This window comes from Rhinopithecus roxellana, chromosome 16 (genome assembly GCF_007565055.1).
Source record: "Rhinopithecus roxellana isolate Shanxi Qingling chromosome 16, ASM756505v1, whole genome shotgun sequence".
Taxonomy (NCBI): Eukaryota; Metazoa; Chordata; class Mammalia; order Primates; family Cercopithecidae; genus Rhinopithecus; species Rhinopithecus roxellana.
The window spans coordinates 111632954-111653520 of record NC_044564.1 but is presented as its reverse complement, the minus strand read 5'-3'; the positions used below and the strand labels follow the sequence as shown (position 1 = coordinate 111653520).

Genomic DNA, 20567 nt, shown 5'->3' with positions numbered 1-20567 from the left:
TTTGTTTTTTTTTTTAGTTCAGTCCATGCAGATAACTCCTGTTCTGCTTGATATTCATGAATATTTCACCTCTCCCTGAGAATTGCTTGAACCTGGGCGGCAGAGGTTGCGGTGAGCCGAGATAGCACCATTGCACTCCAGCCTGAGCAACAAGAGTGAAATTTCATCTAAGAAAAAATGTTAAATTAGGTTACTATATCCATATATATATACATACACACACACACACACATATATACACACACACATATATATACAGATGTGTGTGTGTATGTGTATATATATATATATATATATATATATGTCTTTATTTTTGTAACTTTCTTTATATCGCTCTTACTTCCTGGTTTCTTTTACCTTGTTTTATACATAATCTTTAAATAAGCTTTGAATTAGACAAAATTTGTTCACCTTTTTAAAAAGGACACACTTCTTTTCTTTAAGAAAGAATGTTTTCCTACAACATATTTTTATTGAAAAATACCCAAATAATGAAATATCTATTATTTAATTTAATATAACTTTAGATTCTAAATTATGATGAGTTTGTCTACAAGTATTTTTCCCATTGTATTTACCTAATTATTTTAATCATTTACCTAGATTATTTATGTAAACTGCAATAGTCATCATTTAAAGTTATGGAACAACCATTGCAAAATTATAACTGAGACAGGGAAAAAGATCTGACCTAACTGAATCTATCGTGCTTCTAACCTCCAAGTTGTCTTTGTTCATTCCTGGGCAGAGGCCGAACTAACTTTGGGAGGAACTTAGTTTATAGTTTAGCTTTGAAACAAAGATAACAGTCCTTTCCTAAAACAAACCTTACTGCCTGTGGACTAGACTGCCTGAAGCCAAAATATTAGAAGTTACTAAATTGAAGATGTAACTATTTTCATTAAACCAAGATCAATGTCTTATTTATTAAAAATTATACAAGCAAAGATCATTCTGTTTTGGTCTGGGTTTATAGTTTTGTAACCCCTATGCCAACTTTTGACACCTTACAGTGTTTAGCAGGGATAAGTATGAAATTGCTTGATTAATAAATGCAAACAAAAATGTATGCTGGCAATTCTTAAGACATTTCTAATATTTTCCAATAATTTTAAAGCTGGCTTATTTATTAAAGATTTTACTGAAGTTACATAAACTTGAAAAAGCATTTGACTAGTCTTTTATTTTTTCCTGATAAAGTATTTGATTCAAGCACTTTTATTTTCTTAAGCCAATTAATTAGAGCTCTTTTATATTTTTTCATGAATGAAACATTGTGGAACATAACACATAAATACATAGATGTATTAGGCATGCCAATAGAAGTACATCTTGTAGATTCATAAAGACCCTTTTTTTCCCTATCTTAGACTTTCAAATTCTTGATAACCTGTTTCACTACCCTAGACAATTGTCAGCTAAATCGCCTTAAATTTGCATAGTAAAGGAAACAACTCAGGTGAAAATCAGCAAAATTTACGTCATAAAGTATGGAGAGAAAATGTCTGATGTGCTAGAGGGAAATTAAAATGGATTTAATTACCAATTAAGCAAAAAATTATAGAAATTATACAGGGCTTTCCAATACACCCACCCACCCACACACACACACACACACACAAAGATCCTATAACTTAGGAACTCTATAGTTTGCAGATGGACCCTAGGACTCTTTTTCCCTTAATGTGAATGTACACAAAGACCATATTACTTCCATTTCACATAAATTCTGGCAAGTAGAGGTGCCATAAAACCTACGTAGTACTTGAAAGGCGAGTCATTCTCTTATTTTCTTCTCATTCTTAGATTATTGGTTTTCCACTTCTTTTTCTTAATAAAAGGAACTGAGCTGTGGCCTAGAGTTTTTGTGTGATGAGTTTTTGTGTGTGTTGCTTGTAAGCAGGACTCCACAGTGTGTCACCACTGAGTTGTTTCTACCCTCATACATGCCTCAGTTTCTCTCTCCAGAGGTCTATTATCTCTGAGAGGGCTCAAACACTGGGTAATCAGCCCTTACATGTGTTTCCTGGATGAGCCTTTTTTAAAATTAATTTTTGGGCCAGGAGCAGTGGCTCATGCCTGTACTCCCAGCACCTTGGGAGGTCGAGATGCGCAGATCACCTGAGGTCAGGCGTTCAAGCCCAGCCTGGTCAACATGGTAAAACTCTGTCTCTACTAAAAATACAAAAATTAGCCAGGCATGGTGGTGCATGCCTGTAATTCCAGCTATTTAGGAGGCGGAGGCAGGAGAATTGCCTGAACATGGGAGGCAGAGGTTGCAGTGAGCTGAGATCATGCCACTGCACTCCAACCTGGCTGACAGAGCAAGACTCCATCTCAAATAAATGAATAAAATTAATTTTTGTTAGGGATTTTCCTGTAAGGTTGCTGCACATTGTGGGGAGGTCAAGCCCCCAGACACCTCGGTCAAGGCCTCGGTCACCCGGGGGCACCTTTCAGCTGGAAGGAGCAAATATTGTTTCTCTTCAGAGCTAAGAATATTCAGTCTCTTATCCAAATACACACAGACAAGCCAAATCAAGATTAATTTTCAGAGAAAAAGCAATGGAGAAGATCCTTTACAATGCATATCTGAACTAGAATTAGGATCCTTAAACAACAACTGCCTAGGAGAAAAAATAAAATAACAGCCAAGACCACTTCCTATAAACTGTGCTCAGCCATCCCTAACTTTGTAGTTCTCGTTTGCCATTACACACGCCAAGGTCAAAACCTCTCACAGCACAAGGTCATCTCCGGTACCCACAAAGTCAAAGAGGTGGGGTCATGCAATACAGGAAAATAGAGCTTTAGACCTAAGAAGAATGCCCATGACTCTTGAAACTCCATGAAGAAAACAGAACACCTCAAAACGGGTGAGTGGCACCTTCGTTCTGAATTCTTTAAAGAGGTTCAAATCATTAGAAGCCTTCTCTAGATTTTTTTAGTACTGCAGGTGGCAAAGAGGAAGGAGGTATGTGGTAGAAGAAAAGTAAATGAAAGAACCTTTTTTTTTTTAAAAGACAGGAAGCAAACACAGAAACCAAGTGCATGGTTTTCTGTTTTATTTTCCCGCTTTTGCAGCTGTGAGGAATTTTAGCCAAATTAGAGAGGCCTTGTTACCCATAATTTGGAATTCTCACTCAGATTTGACCAAGTCAGGTAGAGTAGGTCAAATCTGATGGGAGAAAGAAAAGAACAAACAACAGCAACAAAACAACAATGTGATCTCTGAGCACACTAATGGTAAGGAGAAATTAAGATCAGTTGGTTGTTAACTTTAGCCAAGACAAAACCCAAATTCAGCTACTCACCTAGGGTTGGGTCTTGGGCTAAAGAAGCAGGAAAAAAATCAAACTTGTCTTTCCTGTTGGTATAGCAGGATGAGTGGCAGACAAAACTCCTCAGACACTGAGTTAAAGAAGAAAGGGGTTTATTTGGCCAAGGGCATCGGCAAGACTCCTGTCTCAAGAGCCAAGCTCCCCGAGTAAGCAATTCCTGTCCCTTTTAAGGGCTCACAACTCTAAGGGGATGCGTGTGAGAGGGTCATGATCGATTGAGCAAGCACAGGGTACGTGACTGGGGCTGCAGGCACCAGTAATTAGATCGGAACAAAACAAGATAGGGATTTTCACAGTGCATTTCTATGCAATGTCTGTAATCTATAGATAACAGAACCAATGAGGTCAGGAGTCCGTCTTTAACCACCAGGCCCAGAGTGTGGTGCCAGGCTGTCTGCCCGTAGATTTCATTTCTGCCTTTTAGTTTTTACTCTTCTTTCTTTGGAGGCAGAAATTGGACATAAGATGATATGAGGGGTGGTCTCCTACCTTATTGGGAGCAACCTCAGACTCAGGATCACTGCCTTCCATCATCATGAAAGCAGGAAATCTTGCCCTCCTTGTTGGAAACAAGTAAAACTCCAAAAGAGGGAGTTGTACAGCAAAATAAACTTTAGATCTTGACCAGATGTTGGGAGATTGGGCATTCTCTGGCGTGGGGTGCTCCCAGGCCTCAGCAAATTGTGCTATTGGTTTGAGCCATAAAGTTAGCTCATGCTGGTATCAAGCACCAATAGGAGATTTGCCAAAGGTCAGGGGTACCTCCACTCAGAATCCCTTTGTGGTTGCCAAATGTGAACCCCAAACATCTGAGATAGGTCTCAGTTAATTTAGAAAGTTTATTTTGCCAAGGTTTAGAACATGTGCCCATGACACAGCCTCAGGAGGTCCTGATGATATGTGCCCAAGGTGGTTACAGCACAGCTTGGTTTTATACATTTTAGGGAGATATGAGACATCAATCAACATATATAAGATGAACATTGGTTTGGTCTGGAAAGGCAGGACAACTTGAAGCGGGGAGGGGGCTTTGAGGTCATAGGTAGATAAAAGACAAATGGTTGCATTATTTTGAGCTTCTGATTAGCCTTTCCAAAAGAAGCAATCAGATATGCATTTATCTCAGTGAGTGGAGAGATGACTTTGAAGAGAATGGGAGGCAGGTTTTCCCTAAGCAGTCACCAGCTTGACTCTTCCCTTTAGCTTAGTGATTTGGGAACCCCAAGATTTATTTATTTTCCTCTCACAACACTTCGGGCAGAAATTAAATTATTTGCCTTGCATACATCTCTCTTCAAAAGAAAGCTATCGGTGAAATAAGCTCTTATCAGTAAGTTGCTCCTTATCCATTAATTCCATCTATTAAGTTCCTATATGCAAAGCCCAGTGCTGGATAGGGAGACATGAATGTAACGTTTCTCTTTGGCAACAAGATAAAGATAGAATAAGTCAGGTAATACCTAGTTGCTGAAACTTAGCTCAACACAGGCTTACAGTCATCAATGGTACACCTACTCTGTGTAAGGTGTACACTCTGTGTAAAGTATCTACTAGATTAGATACTAAAACAATAAAGCCAGGCACAGTGATTTATGCCTTTAAACGCAGCACTGTGGGAGGGGAAGCAGGAGGATCTTTTGAGGCCAAGAGTTTGAGACCAGCATAGGTAACACAGCAAGACCTTTAAATTTTTTTTTTTTTTTTTTTTTTTTTTTTTTTTTCTGAGACTGAGTCTCGCTCTGTTGCCCAGGCTGGAGTGCAGTGGTGCAATCTCGGCTCACTGCAAGCTCTGCCTCCCGGGTTCACGCCATTTTCCTGCCTCAGCCTCCTGAGTAGCTGGGACTACAGGTGCCTGCCACCATGCCTGGCTAATTTTTTATATTTTTAGTAGAGATGGGGTTTCACCGTGTTCACCAGGATGGTCTCAATCTCCTGACCTTGTGATCTGCCCATCTCGGCCTCGCAAAGTGCTGGGATTATAGGCATGAGCTACCACACCAAGCCAAGACCTTTAAATTTTACAACAAATTAAAAAAAAAAAAAAAAAGCCAGTGTATTGGTGCATGCTTGTAGTCCTAGCTATTTAGGAGGCTGAGGTGGGAGGATCACTTGAGCCCTGGGGCTCAAGACTGCAGTGAACTATGATCGCATCACTGCACTCCAGCCTGGGTGACAGAGCGAGACCTCATCTCTAAAATACATAAAGAAATAATATATGGAGGAAAATTTCAGGTACAGTCTTCATCCTTGGTGTAGTGGGAAAGAAAGATGACAAAAAGTCGTTAATACTGGGATGCCCGGAGTACTATGGGATCACACAGAAAAGGTTCAAGGAAGGCTCCATGAGTTACTTAAACCATCTTGAGGGATGGTTAAGATTAGGAAGTGAGAAAAGATGATAGGAAGCAGTGTTATAAAATAACATGGGTATATGTCAGGAATTCTTTGAATAATAACACAACAACAGGAAAAAGTTTTCACTAGCAGAGGAGCTCACGAGAGGATTTTGTCAGTTTTGTTCACAGTAAGTGTGGCTCATAGTAGGCACTTATTAAGTATTTGTTAAATGAACAAATGGATCTGAGCTCAGGGTTTATGGCAAGGAGCAATGGGGAGGGAGACAGGACAAAATTAGGGAGATCTTGGAAGAAGCTTGGATTGTATGGTGATGGGGAAAAACTGAAGATGTTTATAAAGAAGGATGGAATGCCTGGATTTGTGGTTTTGAGCTTCAGGGATGAGAAAGGACCTAAGTGGCACAAGACTGGAGACCAAAAGACACAAGTTATATAGCCATTGTTAAAGTCAGGTGAAAGCTGACCAAGGTAAAACATATGGAATTTGATAGCAAACTTGTCACCTAAAGCCACCAGAATTGTTAACATGGAAAAGACTGGCAATATCAAGTGTCATCAAGGATGCAGAGCTAGAGCTCGAACACTCATCCTCTGCTGGTAGAGTATAAATTGAAAATATATGCAGGCCGGGCATGGTGGCTCATGCCTGTAATCCCAGCACCTTGGGAGGCTGAGATGAGCAGATCACTTGAGGTCAGGAGTTTGAGACCAGCCTGGCCAACATGGTGAAACCCCATCTCTACTAAAACATAAAAATTAACCAGGAGTGGTGGCGGGAGGCTGAGGTGGGAGAATCGCTTGAACCCAGGAGGCGGAGGTTTCAGTGAGCTGAAGTTGCAGTGAGCTGAGGTTGCAGTGAGCTGAGATTGTGGCACTCCAAACTGGGTGACAGAGACTGTCAAAAAAGAAAGAAGAAGAAGAAAGGAAGAAAAAGAAAGAAGGAAGGAAGGAAGGAAGGAAGGAAGGAAGGAAGGAAGGAAGGAAGGAAGGAAGGAAGGAAGGGAGGGAGGGAGGGAGGGAGGGAGGGAGGGAGGGAGGGAGGGAGGGAGGGAGGGAAAGAAAAGGAAATACGTGCAGTATAATTTCGAAAACTGTGGGGTAGCTTCTACTGAAGCAGAATCCACAATCCCACTTTTAGCTATACAACAGAAATCAGTGCTTATGTGCCCACAAAGATATCCCTGCAAAGATATGGACAAGAACATCCACAGTAGCACTATTTGTCATAGCTAAAATGGATAAACTGTGTTACATTCATGCAATGGAATACCAAAGAAACACTGAAAAATGACTGTAGTGACACTATCCAGGTAAGTTTCATAAACATCCTGTTGAGTGGAAGATGCCAGACACAGAAGAATACACATTGTAGAATTCCATCTTTCCTTTTTCTATTTTTTAAAAACAATTACATTTGAATCAGTGCACCATACTCTTTTTTTTTTTTTTTTTTTTTTTTTTTTTTTTTGAGACAAGAGTCTCTCTCTGTCACCCAGGATGGGATGCAGTGGCGTGATTGTGGCTCACTGCAACCTCCACCTCCTGGGTTCAAATGATTCTCATGCCTCAGCCTCCCACGTAGCTGGGATTACAGGTGCGCACCACCACACCTGGCTAATTTTTGTATTTTTAGTAGAGACGGGGTTTTGCCATGTTGACCAGGTTGGTTTCAAACTCCTGACCTCAAGTGACCCACCAGCCTCAGCCTCCCAAGGTGCTTGGATTATAGGCGTGAGCCACTACACCCAGCCGTCCATCTTTAAAAGTCCAAAAACAGGCAAAATGAATTTATCATGCTTCCTGCCAAGTCTGGTCATTCAGGTAGCCAAGCCCTGCCTATGTTCCCACCAGGAGTTCTTACCTCTGCACGAGCTCTGACCTCAGATTTCACAGAGGATTATGAACTGTCCTTCATGCCCCAGAGCCACCATCCAGCTGCCACCTAACTCTTAGCAAAGAGAAACTTTTGCAGATCCTTTCTGACACCTGCCTCCCATGGCCAAGGCCAAAAGAACTAGTTATAGGGGAGATAATTACAAACCAGGCAACTCAGATAAATTATGAAATTCTACCTCCACACTTAGGTAACCCTATTCTCAAGAATCAAAAGAATGATTTGCTGTTATAGAAGTGGATTCATGAGCAACCCGGTAAGTGAAATGGGATCAAGGTAGAGTTACAAATCTGGGGTTTACTTTGAAGGAATAAATATAATGACACACTCAGGCAGAATGCTGCTGCCTGGAGAAGCAGAAGCCTTCTATGTGGGGATGGTTTTGCCCTGCAGCACACTAGGCACTAAAGTTAGTTCTAGACTTTTCTAGCCCCTGCCCCAAAGTCCTAACACCATTCCTGGTGGCTCAACCGCCCCCTTACTGGGAACTCAAGTTTTCACCTAATCCCAACCTCACACTCTTCCTTCTCTTCAACCATGTAATATATTTAGTACTAAAGTCTTTTAATTCCGTCTTTCTTCAAACATAACACACTTGCGAAAGATGTATTATTATTTTATATACCACTAAAAAGTGTTCCAAGTGAAATATAACATACCATCCACTATGAAATGCACTCTGATTCAGAGATGTAAACGTTTGAAAAAAACATGTGCTTCTTAGAATCAACGAATTCTAATACTCTTACATGGGGAGAAGTCAGGGAATGACAAATCCCAAGCCACTTGATTTCAGGAGATTGTGTATATTAATTAACAAATCCTCAATACCAATATATAAGAGCTCTGAGAAGTTCCAGTGATGGAGTTTGTTTATTTCCAGCATCATTATATGTTTTAGATCTTAGATTAAAGGAATATTATGGAGAATTATAGAAATCTGGCAAAGTTTTAGCATAAGTAATTTTGAAAGGATGCCAAATATGAAAATATTATGAATTTAATGTGTTCAATGTGTATTTATATTTAAAGTGTCCTGCAAATGATGGAAATGAGTAAGATTAACTTTTCAATCAGGAATAAAATTCCTTAAAGCCTCAACATTTTCACAGTACTTGAATCAATAAATGTTTCACCTTTGTGCATTTGTGAACAGATTTTTGAATTTAGTGGAGCTGATGCTAAACAGCTGGAAGCCAAGATTCAAGAATTAATGTAAGCTGATCTCCAAGACGAAATATACTTCTGATACTTTAAAAGGCAAGAGCAAATGTGTTTGTGTTTTTATTTGCAGCAAATATTGTCATGTTCTATTGGTCTCTCTCCTAATGGATTACTGGTTGAATACCATAATGCAATTTCACTGTACAATTGCTAAAAACTGTTGCAATATCAGAGATTGTGTCATTTCCATTCTCCAACTTGACCTTCCCACTTGCTCTGAGCACACTCTTTGGGTAATGTTTTTATGACCTTCACAAGAGAGGTTCTGCACAGCTAAGTAATACCAGGTTGTCAAGATTTTCCAGAGATTAGCAAAGATCCAATTCTTCCCAGTGGTCAAGGAACAAATAAATGCCTTAATGCCTTCGTGCAGTTTGAGTATATGAAAGCCTCCCCCCATTCAGCCATTTTTTATGGTACAAAATCCTTCACCAATGTATCAATTTTTTTTTTTTTTTGAGACAGTCTTGCTCTGTTGCCCCGCCTGGAGTACAGTGGCATGATCTCAGCTCACTGCAACCTCTCCCTACCAGGTTCAAGTGATTCTCCCGCCTCAGCCTCCTGCGTAGTTAGGATTACAGGCCGACACCACCACACCTGGCTGATTTTTGTGTTTTTAGTAGAAACAGGGTTTCACTATGTTGTCCAGGCTAGTCTCGAACCCCTGACCTCAAGTGATCCTCCTGCCTCGGCCTCCCAAAATGCTAGGATTGCAGGCATGAACCACCACGCCCAGCCATCATTTTGTTTGAACTGTGTCATTTTTCTCTCTCTCTCACTCCCTTTCTAAAGTCCTCCTATAAACACAGACACACACACAGACCCACACACATACAAACCAGAAAGTCCTTTTACTGCCAGTAAAAAAAAACAAAAACAAAAAAAACCTGAGATAACTCAGACAAATGAGCCCAGAAGAGATGGCTTCTTCTATACTAATCGTGCCTATGCTGAGGCTGCCACCAGACGAACACTGGAGTCTTAAGTCATAGACAGAGTGGAGCTGGCTTTCCTAGGCATTAATAACTGAGATTTTGACAAAGCATAGGCTCCATATGCTTTTTTAGAATTCTTTGGAGTAGGCAGAGCACAGTGGCTCATGCCTGTAATCTTAATACTTTGGGAGGTCGAGGCAGGTGGATTACTTGAGCCCAGGAGTTTGAGACCAGCCTGGGCAACATGGTGAAACCCTGTCTCTACAAAAAAGAGAAAAAGTAGCCAGGCATGGTGGCTTGCATCTGTAGTCCCAGCTGCTTGGGAGGCTGAGGTGGGAGGATCGCTTGAGCCCAGGAGTTTGAGACCAGCCTGGGCAACACAGCGAGACTCTGTCTCTATAAAAAAGAAAAAAAAAAATACAAAAATTAGCCAGGCATGGTAGCTCGTGCCTGTAGTCCCAGCTGCTTGGGAGGCTGAGGAGGGAAGATCACTTGAGTCTGGGAGGTGAAGGTTGCAGTGAGCTGAGATCGTTCCACTGCACTCCAGCCTGGATAACAGAGCGAGACTCAGTCTCGAAAATAAAAAAATAAAATAAATAAATGAAAATTATTTGGGCTATAGAGGAAACCAGCACATATTAGTTTAAGCAAAAAGGAGAATAAGCATCGAGCACTGCCAAACATTGGAATAGGCACTTAAAATAACACTTGATTTATGGAATCCAAATGCAGAGATACTGTCAGCCTTCACATAAGATTAGAAACAGGGAGAGGAAAGCTATGGGGGACTCAGTATATTTCCAAGTATTTCTGTCCTCTGCTTTTCATCTGAATCATCCTTTATGTTGCTACAGATAGATGTTCCTTATTTTCCAGTCTTAGTGCCGGAAAGTAGTCCCTGCCAATAACTCCCAAGCATTTATTATCTCCTCCATCCAAGAGACCAGCCAGACTATTCTTTCCTGAACAACTCTAGCCAGGGGCCAGGATCACAATCATAAAGGCAATTTTGCTCCTATTATAAAGATGGGGGTAGAGATGGTGGGAACCCCAGAAAAGCAAGAGGCTGAAAAGACTTAAAATGTTGTGTTCCCTGCAAAAAAATAAACTTTTAAAATAACAATTTAAAGCAAAAGTTGTCTGATAAAAAATCTGTATATGCCATGCTCACATATCTATTTAGTGTATTTGCTAGACAATATCCTAAACCCTTTACATTCATCACCTCATTTAACTTTTGCAGCAATCCTGTAAGTGGAATTGTATTGAAAAATGTTTAACAACTGGTTCTCTGGGAGAAAAAAACTCCCTGGTCTGAAGTGGTTGCCAATTTCTGTGGTGTAAATACTTGGCAGATTTCAAGCTACACAATGGCATCACTGAGCATGCAGTTGGGAAGAGATGTACACAACAGGCCCTCATGAGCTGGTCCAGTACCTACAGTGGAGGTACTACTTTTATCCCTATTTTCTTACACAGAAGCAAACAGACACAAAGAAGTTAAAAGACTTGCCCAAATTTCCCCAGAAAAATCCGCACTGGACCCCAGCTCTGTGATGCCAAAGTTAAGACTAACGTTTTAAGAAAAGTTGTATAGTCAAGCTTATAATATAAGCATGGCATATAATGGTGCCATGTTTATCTTAAATTCTACCAGTCACACTCACTGCTTAACAAAAGTAAGTGTCAAAAAACTTCAGATCATCTTGTCTGGTGACCTAATTTTAATAAGACCTCATTTATAGAGGTTCAGAGTAACATGTTTCAATTTGAACTTGCAGGGCTAATGCCCAAGTTTCTAAACCATAACTGCGATCTCCCCAATTATTTGCAACATACTATATCTAGATCATCTCTCTCTCCTTTTTCTTTCTTTTTTTTTTTTTTTTTTTTTTTTTTTTTGAGACAGGTTCTCACTCTGTTGTCCTGGCTTCAGCCAGGGCACTGCTCCAATGCAGTGATGCGATCATAGCTCACCGCCATCTCCATCTACCAGGCTCAAATGATCCTCCCACCTCAGCCTCCCAAGTACCTGAAACCACAGGCATGGGACACCATGCCCAGGTAATTTTTGTAGAAATGGGGTTTCATCATGTTGCCCAGGCTGGTCTAGATCTCCCGGGCTCAAGTGATCTGCCCTCCTTCACCTCCCAACGTGCTGGCATTACAGGCATGAGCTACTGTGCCTGGCCTGGGGCCTCTTTTTAACCTCCACAAAGAATACTGCAGTTCTGCCGGGTGTGGTGGCTCATGTCTGTAATCCCAGCACTTTGGGAGGCTGAGGCGGGTGGATCACGAGGTCAGGAGTTCAAGATCAGCCTGGCCAACATCGTGAAACCCAGTCTCTACTAAAAATACACAAATTAGACAGGTGTGGTGGCAGGTGCCTCTAATCCCAGCTACTCGGGAGGCTGAAGCAGGAGAATTGCTTGAACCTGGGAGGCGAAGGTTGCAGTGAGCCAAGATCGAGCCATTGCACTCCAGCCTGGGTGACAGAGCAAGACTCTGTCTCGGAGGAAAAAAAAAAAAAAAAAAAAAAAATATATATATATATATATATATATATATAGCAGTTCTTCCATCAGAGCCCATGGGCCCTTTAAGCCAGGAGTCTGCTTTACTCCAGTGTAGTACACTGCAGTATTCGCCGAAGCAAGCCCACCATCTTTCCTGACAGCCTCCTGATTTCTTCTATGTAAACCGAACGACTCAGCAATATCTGCCCCAACCTCCTGGCTCCCAAGCACAGTTCTCTCACCTCTCAAAGTTTGCATTAATGACAAAATGCAAAGAAAAATACATATCCAGATTTACTGCATTGTTTCCTCCCAGTAAAGTTAAGAACATTGCTTAACCACAACAAAGTCTTTTATCTAGGACCAGGGATCGGGGCTCATGCCTATAATCCCAGCACTTTGGGAGACTGAGGCAGGAAGACTACTTGAGGCCAGGAGTTTTAGACCAGCCTGGGCAATGCAGCAAGACCCCATCTCTACAAAACCTAAAAATTAGCCAGGCATGGTAGCACACGCCTGTAGTCCCAGCTACTCAGGAGGCTGGGGTGGGTGGATGGCTTGAATCAAGGAGATTGAGGCTGCAATGAGCCATGATTATGCCACTGCACTCCAGCCTGGGCAACAGAGTGAGAACCTCCTCCAAAGAAAAAAAAAAAAATTACCAAGCTCTTGTGTCTCCAATGAACACACTTTTAACATGCTAAGAAAGTTCTGACTTATCATTAACATTTATTCACGTAGGATTAACAGATTTCAGTCTAAATTTAAAATCTTCCTCCCCCAACATTTCTATTGGGCATACTCACCATTAGTCCTGGAAAAGTGTGAGGTGGGTCAAAAACCAAGTTGGAGCCTTCCTCACTTTCACTACCTTCTCACCCAGGTTTTTCTCTTCATCCTAATCTGTTATCACCACCCAGCACACATTTTATGTCTTATTTCCCCAAAGCCTTTCTTGCTTTTATCAAGACCCAGTTATCCCATCATTCATTCACTCATTCATCCAATAGTCATTAATGGGGTGGTTTGATGCTAGCAGTAGGCCCATCCTAGGGATGCACAGAGTATGAATATTCTCCTTGAGATGCTCACACTTCAGCAAGAGAGACAGGCATGCGCAAACAAAGCTAAAGGAATTACAGTAAGAGATGCTCTAATCAATATTTATGCAAAGGCACAGTGATGTAGAAAAACAGGTAAGTGTGATTGATTTGCCTGGAGGTAGGGCAGGGAATGGGATTGCATTTCAGTGGCTTCTGGGAAGAGCTGACAGGCTGGCTTGAAGGCTAGGAGGAGTCTGTTAGATACCCAAGGGAAGAAAAGGCTGATAACACAACACAGACAAAACAGTGATTTGAAAATGGAGGGCAGAGGGACAGTGGCAGAGTCTGCAGTATTGGAATTTGGGGAAAATGGAAAAAAGCAGCTCATTTCATTAGGCCCCCTAAAAGGCTTAAAGTGTCTCCTTCTCAGAGGCATTTGTTTGCATAGGAGCAAAGTTTAGGACAGTAACATTCAGTGTTAGAAAGCATGCTTGATTGGGCATCAAAAGATGAGTTCTCATCATAGTCTATCAGCAGCTGTGTTGTTTGAGGTATGTAAATCTCTCTAAGCTTGATTTTTAAACACTTAGGAGGAGAAGCTGGAGTAAGGACTCTAAAAGGCCCACTCATAAATATATCTACAGGTCAGGCACAGTGGTTCATGCCTGTAATCCCAGCACTTTGGGAGGCCAAGGCTGGTGGATCACTTGAGGTCAGGAGTTTGAGATCAGCCTGGTCAGCATGGTGAAATCCTGTCTCTACTAAAAACACACACACACACACAAAATTAGCCAGGTGTGGTGGCACGTGCCTGTAATCTCAGCTACTCAGGAGGCTGAGGCAGGAGAATTGCTTGAACCTGGGAGATGGAGGTTACAGTGAGCCAAGATTATGCCACTGCACTCTAGCACGGACACCAAGAATGAAACTCTGTCTCTAAATAAAAATAAATAAATAAATAAATACATCTTCAGTGTGCACGAACTTTTGGTACTATTTCAGAGGAGTGATGCTGGAGCTCAGAAAGAATGTTCTCTGTGCTGCTTTCCACAGCTTGTGATGTGCCTATTCAACCCCACACTTCACAGGAGCTCAGCACCCTCCAGGGTCTATTATGAGACCTCACATGTGGATTGTGAGAAAGCTCAGCATGGGATTCAGACCCCACTCCCAAGTAAGCACTACTGTGTGATCCAGTTATCTAGCTGTTGTCCAAAATCATAGTTAGCCTGCCTAAATCTGAAGTAGGACCTGCCTTACATTGTCAAAGGAAAAAAAAAATTGTATAGGGCACTAGCAAACATACAGTGGGTAGGCTGTTCTTTTAAAAGTTCTTTTTAAAAGTTGTCACCCAGGTGTGGCGACTCATGCCTGTAATCCCAGCACTTCAGGAGGCTGAGGTGGGAAGGCTGCTTGAGGTCAGGAGAATGAGACCAGCCTAGACAAAATAGTGAGACCCTGTCTCTACAAAAATTACAATAATTAGCCAGGTGTGGTGATGCACATCTGTACTCCCAGCTACTCAGGAGGCTGAGGCGGGAGGATCACCTGAGCCTGGGAGGTCAAGGCTGCAGAGAGCCATCACCATGCCACTGCACTCCAGCCTGGGTGACAGAGTAAGACACTCAAAAAGAAAAAGAAAAGAAAACATAGAGCTCAACAAAAGAAACCACTTTGGGCACAGTGGTTCATGCCTGTAATCCCAACACTTACGGAGGCTGAGGCAGGAGGATCACCTGAGGTCAGGAGTTCGAGACCAGCCTGGCCAACATGACAAAACCCCGTCTCTACTAAAAATACAAAAATCAGCCAGGCGTGGTGGTGTAATCCCAGCTACTCAGGAGGCTGAGGCAGGAAAATCATTTGAGCCCGAGAGGTGAAGTTTGCAGTGAACTGAGATCACGTCACTGAATTCCAGTGTGGGCAATAGAGCAAGTGAAGCTCTGAGAAAGAAAGACACAAAGAAAGAAAAAAGAAGAGAAAGAGAGAGAGAGAGGAAGAAAAGAAAGGGAAGGGAAGGGAGGGGAAGGGAGGGGAGGGGAGGGGAAAATAAAAGGAAGGAAGGGAGGGAGGGAAGAAAGAAGAAAAGAAAAGAGGGAAAGAAAGAAAGAAGGAAAAAAAAAGAAGAAAGAAAGAAAGAAAGAAGAAAGAAAGAAAGACAGAAAGCAGAAAGAAAGAAAGAAGAAAGAAAGAAAGAAGAAAGAGAAGAATGAAGAAGGAAGGAAGGAAGGAAGAAGGAAGGAAGGAAGGAAGAAGGAAGGAAGGAAGGAAGGAAAGAAAGGAAGGAAGGAAAGAAAGAAAGGAAAGAAAAAGAAAGAAAGAAAGAGAAAGAAAAGAAGAAAGAAAGAAAGAAAGAAAGAAGAAAGAAAGAAAGAAGAAGAAAGAAAGAAGAAGGAAAGAAGGAAAGGAAGGAAGGAGGAAGGAGGAAAGAAGGAAGGAAGGAAGGAAGGAAGGAAAGAAGGAAAGGACAGGAGAAGGAAGGAAGGAAGGAAGGAAGGAAGAAGGAGGAAGGAAGGAAGGAAGGAAGGAAAGAAGGAAAGGAAAGGAGAAGGAAGGAAGGAAGGAAGGAAAGAAGGAAAGGAAAGGAGAAGGAAAGAAGGAAGGAAGAGGAAAGAAAAAGGATACATCACTAAGGAAGGAAACTTCCCATTAAGAAAGGAATCCGTAAGGAAGTAAGAGATCTTCCAGGAAAATGAAGGAAGGAAGGAAGGAAGGAAGGAAGGAAGGAAGGAAGGAAGGAAGGAAGGAAGGAAGGAAGGAACTATTCCAACAAACAAGTTTGTAAAAGCCCATTTGAGGAACAGAATCACTTCCCACACTACATTTGTGTGACTGAGCCCCAGTCATACATCCTTTCCAATGAAAAAGGTGAAGAACAGTTCCAGACAACATACCTGGATAGAACTACTCATCTCCAGAAAAAACAGTGGACTAAGGCAGTTGGCCTTCTCCATGCGTTAATATTCTGAATAGCACTTTGGTCCAGAGATGGAGGTCTTCCTGAGGCTAGCCCAGCTCAGAACTGTTGCCACCTGGGAAGTCTTGATTCTTGGTGTATACAGCAAGGGCAGAAGGTGCTCCTGAAGACATCGCCACTTGAGCACTCTGCTTAGGCAGTAGTGTTCTCAAGGCTCCCAAGCAACCCTGGGAAACTGAAACAAAAAGACATGCATTTCCCATGTCTCTGGACCTTCATTTCCCATCTCTGGGCTGTAGATTCAATGTCCATTAAGGTTCTGTGCAGAATAGTGTTCATTCTTCTTCTAAGCATGCTATATGTCAAGCACTGCACCAAGCCATATACCTCGGACTCAATCTAGATTACTCATCTAAGTCTCACAATGACTGAAATTGATATTATCATGATTGAGGAAACTAAGATTTAGAATTTGTCCAAGTTCTCTGCAGCTAGTAAATGATGGAGTAGTCGCTTGAGATACTGCTACGATAGCACTGTAATGTTACTCCTATATGTAGCCATCTACACTGGGTGATTCAAGAAGACTCAAAAATGTCTCTTTTCTCCAAAAGACCTCTTCAGTCTCTCTAGCCTCTCCTGATTCCTGTCTCTTGTAGAGGAGAAATGAGTTTTAACAGTGTAGTAGTTTTGCTTAAAGAACATAGAGCAAATTTTTGAAGACACAGTATATGTAACAGGTCAGTTTTGATTAATTCACTTAGTCAGTAAACATATATTTAACATCTATTCTGTACCAGGCATGGATCAAAGTTCTTAGGATATAACAGTGAAAAAAATAAACAAAGATCCTCTACCTTAAGGAGCTTACAGTCTAGTGAAAAAAGATGGAAAATAATAAATAAGAGCAGATTATGATAAAAGATGACAAGTCCTGCAAAACAAATGAAAACATAAGATGGGATAAAGAGGATCAGGAATGGGGGTGAAAGAGGCAGGTAAATAAGATGTCAGTTGGCCTCAGTATGAAACCACTGTTGCAAAACTATAACTGTGAAGATTGTCACAGTGATACAGTGAAAGAGATCTGACCTAACTGACTCCATCTTGCTTCTAACCTCCAATTGTCCTTGTTCATTCCTGGGAGTAGGCCAAACTAACTTTGAAAGAAACATAACTTATAGTTTAACTTTGAAACAAAGACATAATATCCCTTTCCCAAAACAAACGCTTTTCCTGCCTGGGGACTAGTCTGCCTTTGCGGGACTAACAAGTTAGCCACAAGATTAGAAATTAGATTTAGGAGTCATGCAACTAGAGGTCACAAGATTCTGATCCTCCTCAAATTGCTCCTGGGGATAACATCACTATTGTAAAGCCTAAGGTCAGTGCTTGAGATGTTTTGCAGTCCCTGCACTTGATGGATCAGTTGGCACCACCCGGATTGATAAACTAGCTCATCTAGTCTCGTGGCCCCCACCCAGGAACTGCCTCAGTGCAAGAGGACAGCTTCAATTCTCTCTGATTTCATTTCCGACCCAACTAATCAGCACTCTCAACTCACTGACCCCTACCCACCAAACTGTCCTTAAAAACCCCATCCCCCAATTGTTGATGAGACCGATTTGAGTAATAATAAAACTCCGGTCCCCTGTACAGCTGGCTCTGTGTGAATTACACTCTTTATTGCAATTGTCCTGTCTTGATAAATCAGCTCTGTCTAGGCAGCGGGCAAGGAGAACCTGTTGGGTGGTTACAAGTGGGAAGGTAAGACTTAAGCAAAGGTTTTGAGGAGGTAAGGAAATTAGCCAAATTCTATGGAAAGAATAGAAATTGAAGCAAAAGGAGCAGCTGGAACAAAGACCCCAAGACAGAGCGTACCTGGTGTGTGTGAGAAAGGATATAACAGTGAGAAAAAAATGAAGATCCTCTACCTTAAGGAGCTTACAGTCTAGTGAAAAAAGAAAGTAATAAATAGGTAAAAAATAGATTATAATAAAACGTGACAAGTCGGCAGGTGACAAACAGCAAGGAGGGCTGGCTGAAGCAGGAGTGAGGAAAACAGGGCTGGGAGAGGTGGTCACAGAAGTATCTCAAAAGACTAGATCATATAGGGTTTTGCAGGACATCATCAGAACTTTGCTTTTATTCTGTGTCAGAATGGGGGCTGGTGAAATTTTGAGCAGAGGAGGAACATTGGTCCAGGAGGACAAAGGGAAAACCAGGAGGAGCCTGTTTCAGCAACTCAGGTAAAAATCAATGGAGCTGGCCAGGCACAGTGGCTCACACCTGTAATCCCAGCACTTGGGAGGCCAAGGCAGATGGATCACTTGAGGTCAGGAGTTCGAGACCAGCCTGGCCAACATGGTGAAACCCCCCCCGTCTCTACTAAAAATGCAAAATTAACCAGGTGTGGTGACACACACCTGTACTCCCAGCTACTTGGGAGGCTGAGACACTAGAATTGCTTGAACTTGGGTGACAGGTTTCAGTGAGCCAAAACAGTGCCACTGCACTCCAGCCTGGGCAACAGAGCAAGACTCTGTCTCAAAAAAAAAAAAAAAAATGGAACTGAGACCAAGATGGTAATAGCAGAGGTGGTGAGAAATGGATTTTTTATACATATAAATAAACTGGAATTCGATTCCCTGATGGTTTGTATATGGGGCCTGAGAGACAGAAAGAGGAACAGTACCAAAGATTTTCCTGAGCACTCTGAAAGGTGGAGTTGCCAACCACTCTGACAGAGATGGCTGAGGGTGGAGCAGGTTTCTAGGGGAAGATCAGGGTTCAGGTTTGGACATGTTAAGTTTGAGGCATCTACTAGGCATTCAAGTGCTGTCAGTGAGTAAGCTGTAGAATATATACATCTGCAGTGCAGGAGAGAAGCCTGGGTTAGGGATATAAATTTTTATTTATTTATTTTGAGATGGAGTCTCGCTCTGTCACCCAGGCTGGAGCACAATGGCACAATCTCAGCTCACTGAAACCTCCACCTCCCAGGTTCTAGCGATTCTCCTGCCTCAGTCTCCCAAGTAGCTGGGATTCCAGACGCACGCCACCACACTCGGCTACTTTTTGTATTTTTAGTAGAGATGGAGTTTCACCACGTTAGCCAAGCTAGTCTGGAAACCCTGACCTCAAGTGATCCACCCGCCTAGGCCTCCCAAAGAATTGGGATTACAGGCCTGAGCCATCGCGCCAGGCCGGGAATATAAATTTAGAAGTAGTCAGCACATAAATCTTTTAAAATCACTAAGACTGAATATGATCTTCAAGGGAGTGCACATAGATTGAGATGAGGATGAAGGATCCTGGACACTTCCACATTATGAGGGTGGGAAGAAGAGAATAACCTACAAAGAAGACTGAGAATTCATGACAAGCGAGGTAGGAAGAAAATATAGTGTAGTGTCCTAGAAGCCGAGTATAGAAAGGGTACAGAGGAAGAGGGAGTGACCAGCTATACCAAACAATGGATCAAGTGCAATGCAGAGTAAGAATTGGCCATTAGCTTGAGCAACATGGAGGTCACTGGCAACCTTAACAAGAGCCTTTTTTTTTTTTTTTTTTTTTGGAGACGGAGTCTTGCTCTGTCGCGATCTCGGCTCACTGCAAGCTCCGCCTCCCGGTTCACGCCATTCTCCTGCCTCAGCCTCCTGAGTAGCTGGGACTATAGGCACCCGCCACCATGCCCGGCTAATTTTTCGTATTTTTAGTAGAGATGAGGTTTCACCGTGTTAGCCAGGATGGTCTCGATCTTCTGCCTTCGTGATCCGCCCGCCTCCGCCTCCCAAAGTGCTGGGATTACAGGCGTGAGCCACCGCGCCGGGCCAAGAGCCTTTTTAAGGAATGGGGTGGGAAATTGATTAGTTGCCTCTGGAATTTGACTTTTACTATTCAAGAGGACAAATGAAAAGGTGCTGGTGGCCAATTAGGAGAGATGTATTTCCTAAAAGAATTACATTCCGAGGTTTCCTATATTTCCTGTAGGTACCTGCTGGTTAGAAATTTGTCCCCTACCACCGACCGGGCACCTGGTGGGAGACCGGGCGCCCTCACTGGGGAACTGCAGGATGCAGGCCCTCGGGCAGGAGCATCTGGCAAAGCTGGGAGCGCCACAGGCTCCCTCCTTTGCAGGACGAAGTGGGGCCTCTGCGGCCGTCCTGGACAGGCCAGGGTGGCGGAAGCTTTGCCCACGTGGAAGCTGGACTGGGTCTCACTTGCCTGGTGGTGGTCCCTGGCTCCTCCTTGCTTGCTGCAGCCCTGGGCAGCAGGCACTGGATGGTTCTTCCACCTATTTGCTGCTGGTGCCCCGGGCAGTGCGTGGACAGTGGGGG

At 42.5% G+C, this 20567-nt stretch overlaps 1 protein-coding gene across 5 annotated transcripts in view; it reads left to right on the top strand.

Annotated features, from left to right (window-relative positions):
• Positions 1-8856, top strand: part of TXNDC8 (thioredoxin domain containing 8) — a 34581-nt gene extending 25725 nt beyond the window's left edge. For 2 of the 5 annotated variants that reach the window (XM_030920104.1, XM_010365571.2), the window contains 2 exons: positions 7783-7848; positions 8625-8856. In XM_030920104.1, the coding sequence (XP_030775964.1) occupies positions 7783-7848; positions 8625-8651 (93 nt within the window). In that variant the 3' untranslated portion in view covers positions 8652-8856. The remainder of the gene's footprint in view (positions 1-7782; positions 7849-8624) is intronic. The other 3 variants (XM_010365573.2, XM_010365570.2, XM_010365574.2) reach the window with 2 other exon arrangements.
• The last annotated feature ends 11711 nt before the right edge of the window (positions 8857-20567 follow it).